The 13,888-nt window shown below is 36.1% G+C and overlaps 1 protein-coding gene across 2 annotated transcripts in view; it reads right to left on the reverse strand.

The window, feature by feature from the left end:
• Positions 1-13,888, reverse strand: part of TTC7B (tetratricopeptide repeat domain 7B) — a 154,835-nt gene that overhangs the window by 43,037 nt on the left and 97,910 nt on the right. Inside the window, exons 16-18 of one of the 2 annotated variants that reach the window (XM_080396700.1) lie at positions 7,986-8,102; positions 3,746-3,843; positions 163-327 (exon numbers count right to left, since the gene is read on the reverse strand). In XM_080396700.1, the coding sequence (XP_080252826.1) occupies positions 163-327; positions 3,746-3,843; positions 7,986-8,102 (380 nt within the window). The remainder of the gene's footprint in view (positions 1-162; positions 328-3,745; positions 3,844-7,985; positions 8,103-13,888) is intronic. The other variant, XM_080396701.1, reaches the window with a different exon arrangement.

Genomic DNA, 13,888 nt, shown 5'->3' on the forward strand with positions numbered 1-13,888 from the left:
AAAAACCCATTCAGTATTTAATGAATAGCATCTTGAAAGGCCAGATTTCTCTGACACTCTCTTGAAACTTAAATTGTTTAAACACAGTTTATCAGTTTTGAAGATTATCAGAAAAATACAGCACAGACTAACACGCCCATCAGGAACAGAAAGCCAATTTACAGCGAGAAGGTGTACAGGGCTCAGGAACTTGGTCACAGTATGGAGCAGCTGCATGGGGCCAGACAAAGGTATCTGGTTTAGGATGAGGATGAGGAAGATGAGAAGATACAAACAGTTGGAGAGGAGACTCTGTTCTTGAGAGAGAAGATGAGGAAGTATCAGAGGCTAAAAAGTGAAACAAAGAGAATGATAAGGGGAGGGGGGGCATGGCAGGAAAGAAAAAAGATCCAACAGGGTTTAATGGACTCATGGATGCCAAAAAATGCAAAGCATTTATTTCACCATTCAGTAAGATGGAAATGGCTTGTACATAAGATAAATATCACTTCTTCTGAAAGCAAAAAAAAACCCAATACCCTATATTCATAAGTACTCTCCTTCCATAATAAACTAGATTAAAAAAAACAAATTAAATATTTTTCTACTATGTTCTAATGCATTAATTTGTAAAATATATTTAAAGGGAAGTAAAAACAATGTTTAAAACTCAGCTACTGTTGTTTCTTCCTATGATAAGCTCAGTGGACTGCAACCAATACACAACAAATTGTATAATCTGTTTTTTAAAAAGACTGAGTGCAACTTACCTTAACCAAAATAGCCAACTGAGTCTCAAGTGATTTGCAAATGTATATCTATCTTTGGATATGAAATGTGCCTGCCTCCCTGTGAGATTTTATTTCAGTGATTGATTCATCAAAATGGTTTGTTTTTTTTCCCCCATATTTATTTCCTTCATCAATATATACAAATATGGGTGCCTGCCACTCGTGGCAAACCAGCTAAAATAAAAGGCAAACAAAGTAGATGTGCTGTAGTTATTCATCAGGGCATTAGAATTAACAGTCCAGCCTTGTAAGAAGTCCACAATACATTCTTTACATAATTCGAAGGTCACACAAATTTAAATTTGAATAATTTAATCACTTTTGATTACGGGATTGGTAAGAGCTCTACATAAAACTGTTTAAGATATCTTTTTTTGTTTATTTCAACTCCTGCTTAATTGATACATCTAAGAAAAATAGTCTTTTACACCCATTACAGATAGGTGTGGGTTTTTTTAAAGGATTTTAAAGTTCAAATTGCAAGTATGTAAGACTTCAGATTTTAATTTTAGCTCTCATTTCTTGGTATTCAGATTGACCGAACAGACTAGACAGGCACAGGGGATCATCATCCCGGGTGGGAAGCAAACTTAGGAAGGGGAAAATTTCCAAATGGTCATGTGAATACACACACACAAATGCATACACATGGTAGCATTGTACTGTATAAAGAGGAGAGGAGCAAACATTGCCATCCTAAAAGGATTTTTTTTGTAATATCTTTCCTGCCCAGCCCTATTTTAACATTTTAACTTATTTAAATGTCAAATTCCTTCTGCATCGCTACACAACGGGGATCCACAGAATTTGCACGAGCTCTTTCAGCCTATAAAGGTCTAACATCTCAACCTCCTATTGTTTCTACCATCTACCTGTTGTGAACAATTTTTTTTAACAGTCTGCTTAAAGTTTTCTCACTCAAACACTAATACAAGTTTGACGTCTTTTATTCTTATAGTACCATAACCTTCTAACTTCTGCAGAATTTTTCTATAATCTTCTGGATGAAGAGTTTTGGACAAATGGAGCTTTTATATGTATACTACTGTATAGACACAATAGATGATAAAACTCTAGTCCTTACCAGAATTTGTGTATTGGTACTGCAACCAGGTTTCTTTTGCTCAAGTTAAAATAAGCCCCAACCAAAAAACCCCACCAAATTCCCCCAAAAAACAGAAAAAAAGAGAGCCCTCCCAGCCCATCTTCCACAGTTACCTTTTAAATAATCAAAAAGGGAACGCCTATTTTTAATTTCCCATCTTGTCCTCCTTTAGAGTAGAGATAAGCTCCAACAACACAGCTGAGATTGGGGAAAAAACGACAAATTGGAACTTCTGGAAAAATCAGAACTTATGTATACATTCTGTTTTCCATTCAAGATACTGGCTGCAGGATTTGAATCTGGGGTAAGCTTCTTGAAAAACTCAGTTTTGGATGAGGATCTTTACTTAAAAGTGTTGAGGAATATGCAGTCTTTAAAAAGCACCAATTCGTGATGCTCTCAAGAGTGGTAGACATGAAATAGGACACCCCAAGGTACAGATCAAGAGCGTTATGTCCACATGGGGGAAAACCAAACAAAACCCTGTAACTAACCAAAAAACCATCCCACAACACCCCTCCCAACAAGCATTTTTTTGAAGGCATAAAATAAATTATCTATGTCTATCTCTGCGTGTATATAAAACCTTTAAAATCCAGTTATGTCCTTAAAATGAAACAATGAGCTAGACTAGAATATACAATGATCACTATAGAATGATATGTTATCTTATCCATATTAATTATAAGAAAAAAAGACGACAAAAAATTCCTCTAAATTATGCCATACTTCAGACCAGATCATACTGTAGTTCTTTGAAATCAGGGAACCTGATCTTTGTAATCAAAACTGTTTAACACTATAGCAAGCCCAGAATGCTTTCTATTTACTTACATGATTTCAAAACTGAGTGAACTTTTGATCCAACTTTAATTTTCAGAAGTTAGATATCTAAATTTTTCTCTACTGCACAATTCTGATATTAAACAGATACATTACACATTTTGGTGTATCTTAATCTATGGGTCACTGGATTCTAACTCATAGGCTGGCAGGATTTTTCATAAATGGATTGTGTCAAAATGTGATTAAACAGAAATTCGCATCTGAAAGGTGGCAGGAAAAGCATGCTACAGTTTTGTGCTAAAACCCAGGAAATGGAAAACTCTCAGCATTTAGAATGCAAGTAACATACTGTAAAGATTTTTGGAACATCATGGTAATTCCTTCTGCAATTTTCTCAGAACACATGGCTCATCTGCTTTTTGGTTATATGACTTTTAAGGCATATCAATTCGCACTGTGATACATGAATGTATTAAAATAGGCAAATTACATATTGTAAATATTTACTGGCATGTAACAATCTTAGCTTTTATGTAGCGTACCTGTGCACCACCACAATTTTTGATATGTATATCAAAATGTCACAGTATATATGATTTGTAATAAATGCATTTTGCTTATAATGTCAAAGCTATGACTACAGTAAGCCAACCCATCCATGTAATTATATTTTAATATATATTAGAGATTTTAATGAATTTAATTACAATGATGTCTTCAGGTTTTTGAGATTAAAATTTTTCTGACTTATTTAAAAAGAAAATATGTGCAAATATCAAATGGACAAAAAAGCACAGGGCTTTCGTAAACAGGTTAGTTTAGCATAGTAATTTTCAGACCTTGCATAAGAAAATACCTCTAAGCTCCGCAATATCCATACTATAGATACTTTAATTTACAGAGAACGTGGTCAGCAAGTATTTCATAAATAAAAAAGTAAAAAATCTTATATTGCACGTCTATTTCCACTTCTATGAAGACAATAAAAATATGATTTCATTTTGCAAAATAAACCAAAAATAATGCAAAATACAGCTATGGCTAGACCATTTTACCTATTTTATTGTTCAAATGCAGTTCTTACCTGTTTCAGGATCACTGAAATCTGGTAATGTAATTGTATTAAGCTGTCGTCTATCAGCAATAGCTCTGTCTAACAGGCTGCTCCCACGTCCGGAATCACTGTAATGAAGTATAGAAATTGTAAGCTATTAAAATACAAAATTATATACTGAGATACAAGTTGCCTGGTGCCCTCCTCCCACAAAGGTTCTTGCTATAAAAGTTCTTGCTATGAACAAATTTAGTACCAAGCACCACTAACCATTTACAGTGCATTAAGCCAGCAACATTAAAACAGAATTAAGATGAGCAAAACTAAATCCATATTTACTTCAGCAATTCTGTTTTCATAATTAATGCAACCATGAAGGGAATACACAGGCTTTTAATTTCACTCATAGCTAATAGGTTTCCAAAAAGAATTTATTGTACCTTAAACTTTTATGTAATATGAGGTACAGCTCTCACAGGAAGCTGGGATGGCAGATATAAGTTTGAAAGGCCTCCCAGGCTGAAGAGAAACACTAAACTGAGGACATTTAATTTTAGGTAAAGATATTATAAATATACTATAACTACATTTCACATAAAAATGGTATTGCTTTTATCTGTAGAGTTTTTTTGGGGGGTTGTTTGCTGTTTGTTTTTATTTAATTTAATTTGCAAATAATGCAAAATTTAACATTTGTTTGCTAATGTTAAATTTGACCCTAACAGCACAGGTAGGAACATTCTGAACACTTCCAAGACCTCAGGAGCCTAAGCAGTAGTAGTGGTTTTCACTGATCGCTCCTGTGGACAAATGCACTTAACCTCTACTTTAGCTGTAACTCGGTATCTGTCCCTCAGGCTTCTTGTTGATGTACTTGCTGGAAAACTAATTGCTCCTAGAACTACTATTAAAGATTCAGCAGAAAAGGGACTGAAGAACTAAGTGCTCCTTCTCCTTAAGATGAGGTGTGTGTATTGAGATATTTAAAAGAAAGCTGTGAGGAAGCACATAGGGGTACTCTTTCTTTAACATTCTATGGTTAATGCAGTAATTTCACTTTTAGGATTGTAAATCTGGTACTATTCACTATCCATTAACACCTTTTTTAAAACCTCATTTAAAAAAAAAAAAAAAGCACCCCACAAAGTTAAAAATAATTAAGCTTTAAAGCAAATGGGCTGTTAGCCCAGTTTAGCAGAGTGCAAACTTTTGTATGATTCTCACCAATGAGAAAAATCTCTAGAAAATTCCTAACCTAAAGTGTGACTAAAGACTTCAATCTAAATGGCAAGACTGGAATGCAGTACATCTTTCCATTTGCCTTAATTTTAAAATCCCCTCCTTCCAAATGTGAACTGAGAGAAGGGAAAAAAAACTTTCAGCAACTCTTTATAGTTGCACACTTCAAAACCCACTGAAATAACTTCCTCTCTTCGTACAACTGTTACTAATATAGTATAAATAAAATTTTGCATTACCCTAACATTATTGAATGACTGATTTCCTTACAAAATGATGCCACTATAGAAATCCACAAAGGGAATATTCTGGGACACACACTATCAGCTACAGTTGTTACATCAGTTGGTGTGTATTTTCTGGTAACCACTGTATTACTTCCTCAATCTACAAGCAATGACATACCAAATGTTGCTGAGAAGAAGAACCATACTTAGCATAAGTATCTTCTAAGCACAGCCCTGACATTGTGGTTTGTTCTGTTTTCCTAATGCAAACTAAGAACTGGAAAAGAATTGAACTATTTTCTAATGAACTTTGAACAGCAGGCTGAAGATAAAGATTTAAACCTTCCAAGCCTTGCACGACAAAATAAGTTTTAATATCATATGCAACACCTCATGAGGAAAATGTATGCCAATTAAAGACAAAAGAAAATTGTTCTAAATCAGCTGAACAAAGACAAGGCACAGTATTGCATTTAGTCTTTACTTTGTGTGGTATCTCTAGTTAACACATAATTTATTTTCATTATTAAAAGATTACTTGGGACACAGAACCCAAGTTTACTCCACAAAATCTGATTAACTGCAAGAAGAAATACTTAACATAAAACACAACTTATAAAAAAAGTGAGTTCTTATCTCACTGGGAGAATGATACATCAAAATCAGTGTTCAGTCTAAACCAGAACAGAAAAGTGTGTTTCAAATAAGCATAAAGGATATTTAAATCTTTGAAAAACAACATTCTGACAAGGTTTCAAATGATCAAAAGACCTTTTATTTTTGGCTTAAAGAACTATTTAAATAAACCTTCAATTATTTCCAGTGGGAGACATAATTTTCAAATGTTGCTTCAGTCTGTGTTAAAATTACAGACGTTGGAAATTTAAGTTTTCACAACAATCCTGCATCATCATTCTTCACTACATCTGGAGCACTGTTGGGTGAACAGAACTTCCCAGTCATGCTTCAGGTCTGAGTGATAACTGTCATCCCAGTCAGACACATCTGGATCACAGTAATACAATGTGAAGGTATTCAGCCCTTAAATTTCACACAGACCACCCAAAGTAAGGTTATAGCTTGGTATCCGTTATTGACTGTCGGATATAACTCTGAATGTATGATTCAGGAAACCTGTCTCCTTCCATCAGGACACTTATCGACAGCTCCTGTCCCTTCCATTCCTAATTTGATTTTTATTTGTTACCATAAAACAGAACTTCAAGAAAAGCTTTAGATGTCAAGAGTAAAAATGCAGTAAAAACCATTAGATGCAAAGTAGTCTTCATTAATTTTTCCACTTAGGTGTTCTTGAAGGAGAACAGTGACAAGAGAGTTAGCAAACATTACTGTTTGAAGCTTACACAGCCAAGGGCAAGTTTTCACAGTCACTGCTGATGTCTGAAGAAAGCACTACTTAACATGTATTTAACATAGCACAGAAGCTCTTAGCACAAGAACAACAAAAAAAGTAATGACAAGCCATGATTAGAGCCCTGATCTGTGTGTGGGATGTAACAGCAGAGATGGAAGGTGAAAAGTTGCGCTGGAGTACATGCAAAGCCTCACTGAAATTAAGCTTACATGGAAATTGTAACTATTCTGCACAGCATTCTGACAATAGACTCTCAAACAGTCTTCCCATACACAAAACCAGCCAAATAAAGTAAACCATCCTTCACTACATTAGAAGAGAAGTTCTCTCCCAAGCCCCTGCTGGTAGTTCAGTGACTTCCAAGTTGGAAATAATTCAGCTCAAACCTTTCTGGTTGCTGATGTACTTGCTTTCTATAACCCCCGAGTCCTGCTCCCTGCTCCACAGAGTCTCTCTTGCTGTGACCGATTCAGGTCCCTTCCCAGGCTTTTCCAAACTTTTCCAAACATCCCCCAAACTTTGCTGCTCTGAAATGCTTATTAACTCACTAAGGAGAGAAGTGATTTTCCTTCTTTTGCGATCAGGCCAACTCTCTCAATCTTGTTAAAGAGATGCATGTGTTTACGTAACTGAGATCAAAAAAAGTAAGAGCAAAAACTGAACAGATAATGTTTATCATACTGCTATACAGGTACCTGATACCACCTGGTACAAAGCTCTTTTGCTGCAGCATATCTTCTCCAGAAACTGTCAACCCTTCAAACAACCACACAGCAGGAAATTCTGCTTGTCCTCTTCTCCAGGCACTTGACAAACATGTTGAATAGTACCAGCATGGGTTTCTGCAAAGTGACCTTCCCATTTATTTCACAGCTTATCTAAATAAATATGGCAAAGGACCTTCACAGAAGCATTCTGAAAACCCAAACAGGACTATAACAACTTATCCAAATACTTGTTATAGCCTCTGAAGAACGTGAATAGGTTCATAAGCAAGATTTCCCCTTAAAAAACAAACCATGCTGACTTTGCAACCACATCATATTTATCCATGTGATTTCTGCTGTTTCTTTCTGTAGTCTTAATTAACATCAAGTCTTCCTTCAGTTTACTTAGTGCAAGTCCTTGAACAAAATTTCTACTACAGCAATCTTTCCAGTAGCCAATATAAAACACTGTATAACCCAGATCAGGGGGAAAATCAAGACAATACCAGCACATTGAGCCTCGTTATGGAGAACGGCAGTTACTCAACCTCTGTAATCAGTCCATCAACTGGTATCTTTGCACTACAATCTCCAGATTCCCAGATGATCAGTTTGTTCATATGAAATACCAGACCCAGTAAAACCAGGACTCCTGACCTAATACTGCCCTGAAAAGCTACTGAGCAAGGTACCGATCAGCCTAAAATTCTACAGCATCTTACCTTGGGTTAGTGAGATTGTAGCAGGATTTCCAAATCTGGAGCATGTGCTTACAGGTAAGGAGTGCTTCATCTGGGCCTCTGCACAGTGACTCCAATTTGACTTTTGTAAACAGCAATCTGGTGAAAAGGAAAAGGAAATTAAAAGAGAAATGAAAGAGATTTCAATTCAAGCAAAACATTTTTAAAGATAGCCAACATCACACCAAACTGGAGAAAACATAACTTCAGAGACAGTATTAATTTAAGTAACTGTTTCATGAAGTAATTACAATACAGCCAAATATCCACCATCATCAAAATAACAGTGCAAGATGGCCTTTTCAACTGGGTGGAAACAATAGTTGTTTCTGCCCAAAATAAAAACGAGATTTTATTTTATTTTTCAAAGTTAAACAAGACAACATAACTTAGTGAAATTAGCAGGACCACTAAAAACAGTACTTCATATGCTGAAAAGAGAAATCTTCACTAAAGAAAATCTTCACTACTTTTATGAGGAAGAAAAGCACCTTCCATTAAATGGCTCAGATGATAGTTATCTAATGTATAACTCACAAAAGAAAACTCAGTATTGATGCAAATTAATTTCCTATATCAACTCCTATTATAGGAAAAGGAAGACACTATACTGAAAAAGATATCAGTACCCCGACAGATTCATGGGAAGTAGTCAACATTGGTAAGGTCAATAAAAAAAAAAAGTTGCTTCACTCTACATTATGTTGCCATCAGTAGGCACTAAAATTGATGTTTGACTTGAAATGTGAACATTTTGAACATGCACAAGTGATGACCTGAGGAAAGCACATCACTCATTAAATATGCAGCAAACTATTCCTAATGGAAGCAAACATGTTTGCCAGAAGCCACTATAAATTAATTCTGATTTCAAAGTTGATGTTTCTTTCTAATGGCAGCAAGACAAATAAGGTGCACAGCTTCTGAAGATGACGACTGCATATCCCTTTTACATCCCATGTATCAATAGAAGGTTCTCCACAGAGATGAACTTAGACACTTTCCTGGATAATTAAAGAATATAAATGCAATGTGACAATAAAGGAGCTAGTCAATTTGTATGCAACATCGATAGGAGTCACAGCATCTGAAAACATATAATACACTGGAAAAATACTAATTTAAAAGCAATTTTTAGTAAATCACAAGATTAAAGAGCAGAAAGCAGGATAACAGTACACATAAAAATGTTAGCCTACTTTCTGTTTTTAAACCCAGGTGTATGTTGGCATTTTATTCCACTGCAAAGTTAATCATCCTAAGTGAAAAATTTGTATGATTGGTCATATGGTTTGTGTGGGAAGACTGAGAAGGGTGTAGAGGGTGGGTATGTGTGAAAGCTCAGAACTTTCTTATCCCAAATACAAACTTTGAGGCTGCTAATAGTAACTGCAAACAGCCAGAGGGTTTTCTCAAGAATAAGAAATGACAGCAAGTGCCTCAGCAAGTATCAGTAGCTAAAACTTCAGTGTTGCACTGAACATCCTTTGCAGAAAGTACCCAGCATGTAAATGTAAAACTGAATCACACTACCTTAATTGTACAATGTGTGCTTAGTTGTAAAATGTGTGTGGAGGTAAAACCAAAGGCAGGTTGCTGAGTTAGTTTATGAGAATGAGCACCTGCGGATAAGCAAATTAAATAAGGTCATCTGGAGTCTCACCTGATGTCTTGTAGGAATGCAGAACAGTGAACAGTTATACTAGTTCAGCTTTCTTCCTATCAGTAAATCAGATTTGGCTGTACGGGGAACTATATAGATAATTTGAAGTCATATTTCATTTGGCAGACCCGCCCACTCTAGATATTTGTTTACCTGTTACTATATCACTAGAATTAAAAATGTCCAGGTCTGTCCATCATTTTACTCAAGAGAGAAGGGAAAATTACTAACTTCCTCCTCCCCTCATACTGCTATATCTATTCTACCCTTAACAGATGCACACACAGACCCTGCACCAAACAACAAGGCTTAGGCATCAATGCCCAAACCAAAAATCACGGGAATCTACCTTCTACAATCTCCTTGCTTGTACGTATGTAAAAAAAAAAAAAAAAAAAAAAAAAAAAGAGAGTGGGGTTTACAGTTTGAAGAGCCTATAGAAGTTCAATTTTTTAAAACCTGCGATCATAAAGCACTTTACAAAAGTTACGAAACAATAAATTCAGAAGCACTGAATTTATAAGTCATTCTAGAAAGATAATAATAATATATACCTTATTATGTACAGATAGACTGAATTTACATTAACAGCTTTCAAGCATTTAAGACTTTCAGGAATTCTGTAGCAGAGAGAAGGGACAAGGTCCCAAGATTCAGCATGCAAGAGCTACAAGAAAAACTGAGCAGGAGACAAAAAGGCAGGGGATTTGATTCGTAAGAAAATACTTAAACACTTATACAAAATAGCAGGAGTCTGTGCAACAAAAATGTAAGAACATAGACTACTAGTGCAGGATTCAAAAGCAAGATAGCAGAAGACAATGTGTCACAATTAAAGCAACACATCAGAGTTTGATGCTTTTGGATGCACTTGGTATACATGCAACATCATCCCTCTTGTGCATTACAGCAATCAAGGGGACTGTATGGTTGCACCTTTCCCAAAATACAAACAATAAACAAAGTATGATGTAAAATAGTCATAATTCTAATACAGAAAGGGTAGGCAATTGTATCTAAGGGGGGGGGGGGGGGGGGGGAAGTAGTACACTGCTGCGGGATTCTCCACACTAAACCAAAAATAATCTGAATAGAAAATGTTGCATTTATAAAGTCACACAGAGCAGTTTCACTGGGTCCAAGAAATATTTTGACTATAAATTACAAGATAACTAAGACACTTCAGAAAACTGAGATGGGATGTTAATAACAAAAAAACCTGCCAACTAAACATTTACTTAACAAATGGGAGAAGGAGGCAATGGGCAGAAGGAACACCATATGACAAACAGGTCTCCCAAATTAACCTAATTCTTCCAAGTTCCCCTGAAATATGGCTGGAGGTAGGAGCTGATAACAAGATACACAAGCAGCTCAGGGATAACTATTTATCAGGAAAGTTTAATAAACCGTAAGGTAGGTCATCTGAGAAATGATTTTCTGAAAGGTCAGTGTCAAGCATCTGTGGAAACAACTCTTCTGGAATACAGCCTGCATTACTGACACAGAGTTTTAAACTTTACTGGCACCTTTTCACACCTGTTTTTAATACATTATTAAAAATGGTGAAGAATGGATAATTCTTCAAGAGATAGGATGATGAAAATCAAGCTCTACATTTTATGAGTATCATGAATTATCTGTTTGTGTCTGTAAGAGTCAGAGGTTTAAATTACTGGCACACGGTGCAGAACAAAACATGACAGAGCAACCACAGCATGGTGGGACAGCACTCATGAATAAGAACGCAAATACTGAGGAACAGACAATATTCAAAACAGAAATGAAGAGTAGAACAATATGTGTCATCAAAGTGTCAGACACATAAATACAACACAAGAACAGAAATCTGTTTGGGTCAAATCCTTTGGGGAAAGGAAGTAGGTAAAACAGGTTCTGCTAAAGACATTAGATTAACAGGGCATTTGTATCAGTGTTTGATACGGATGCAGATCTTTAACATTAGATAAAAATACAGTGAATTGTATCATTTTAGGAGATAATTACTCAGACACAAAATGGAAAACAAATCAAACTCCTAAGTGGAAAGGCTTAGTTATTCTTGGAGCTAATAGCTGATAAATTCATGAAATAGCTACTGAAGCAGCAAATTACTCCATTACTTCAAGACTGTTCTCACTACCTAATGAGGACATTATAAAACAGCTGCCTGTAACCTAATCCATATAACACTGGATTTTTATTTAAATAAAGAATGAAAAATGCCAAATGGGTTTATAATTGGGTCTTTGAATTTCAGCAGCATACACCCAAATAATTTGATCGCAAACGTTAGCAAAGACATCCGAGATACAGCAGAAGCCTGGCATCTAACACAAAGATGCCAAAACGTTTAAGGATCCACGTCTCAAGTTGAAGGGGTAAACCTATGTGTTTGACAAGCCAATCATTGATAACATTGTGCAAGTAAGATGTCAGAAACATGCAGAGATCCTATCAAGAACAGCAGGGGACAGAGGGGAGAGAGAAAAGGAAGAAAAATCAGCACAGAATGCTGCATCCAGGTACATAGTAAAAAGTAAAGCTAAACTATAATATATATATAATATAAATATATATATATTATACAAAACCCCCTACAATCTGTAAAGGCTTTTTTTGTACCCAAGTAGGAAAAAAAAAATGGAAATGTGTATAATAAACACAGACAATGGGATGAAGATTAAGGATATTCAGGAATGAGCCCCCAGCCTCCACCATAATCCTTATCTATGCTGCCTCAGATATGAAAACAATGACAAATGAAGAATAGGAACACTTTAAAAATGATTAAAGTTAATGCAGTCAAAAATAATCCATTTCCCAGAATTATTGAAACAGTGACACATAAGACTGTCCTTTCAATAATAAAAACTTTAAAGAAAATCTCACTTTTGTAATGACTGGAGAACAGCAACTACATTGCCGATGATTTTTTCAAGAGGGAAGATGAATATACACAATCTTAATAACATGCAAAAATTTATATAAAAATAGCATACGAAAAGTAAAGGAGTGTTAGATAACATTGTTAATGGAAAAATGGGTTATAGTTCAAGTTTAATTAAAAGATTATATCAAATAAAAAGATTATATCAAAAGATTAAATCAAATGTAACTCCTGTTACATAGGTTAACAGTTATTTCAAACCAGAGCTGCCTAACAGCCAAGTTCATCAAGGTGGGACAGCTGCAAAGAGGGCAGATGCAATTCTGGAATGTACTCGAAGCAGAAAGAGAGAGACAGTGCCCTTGTACAATACACTGCTGAGAATACATCTGGTATGTTATACATAATTCTCATTATAACAGTTAAAAACACACACATGAGAAATTTCAAACTGGAGCAGCCGCAGAGAAAGGCTGCAAGGGAGATCGGCTCACTGGAGACTGCAGAGTATGAAAAATACTCCACTTAATCAGTCTAGCAAAAAAAATCCCACCACAAACAACCCAAGAAGAGGTACAAATTCTGTCTATAAATACAGATGAGACAAGCACCAAGAAGGGCAAAGAAAAATTTATCTAGAGGACAAAGTTTCAACAAAACCGAGTATATATAAAGGCCATATAGACTAAAAACATTAAGGGTGGCAATTAGGTCTCAAGATAATAAATGAAATTGTAGAAAAGACTGCTTCCTCACAGTATGTTTTGGATAGACTGCAGAAGAGTGGAGCAAATAACCTAACTGTTCCTAAGAGACAGCTGGTAAGCTCATGAAAAGGGTTACAGATAAGACAAATGTAATAACACAGCCTTGTGACATCCGAGGTCCTTGCCGGTGCTTATTTCCTGATGAGTACAGCTAACCTGACCTGTGGCCAGCAGGCTGAAGGAGGTGATTCTCCGCCTCTACTCAGCTCCCATGAGACCCCACCTAGTGTACTGCATTCGTGTCTGGGGCCCCCCGCCTAAGAAGGACATGGAGCTGTTGGAGCGGGTCCAGAGGAGGGCCACAAAGATGCTCAGAGGGCTGGAGCACCTCTCCTAGGAAGACAGGCTGAGAAAGTTGGGGTTGTCCAGCCCGGAGAAGAGAAGGCTCCGGGGAGACCTTTTAGCAACCTTTCAGTACTTAAAGGGAGCTTACAAAAAAGACGGGGGAAGACTTTTTTAGTAGGGCCTGTAGCAATAGGACAAGGGGTCATGGATTTACACTGAAAGAGGGTAGATTTAGTTTAGATATGAGGAAGAAATTCTTTACTGTGAGGGCAGTGAGGCA

Source organism: Falco punctatus, assembly GCF_963210335.1.
Source record: "Falco punctatus genome assembly, chromosome: 7".
Classification (NCBI taxonomy): Eukaryota; Metazoa; Chordata; class Aves; order Falconiformes; family Falconidae; genus Falco; species Falco punctatus.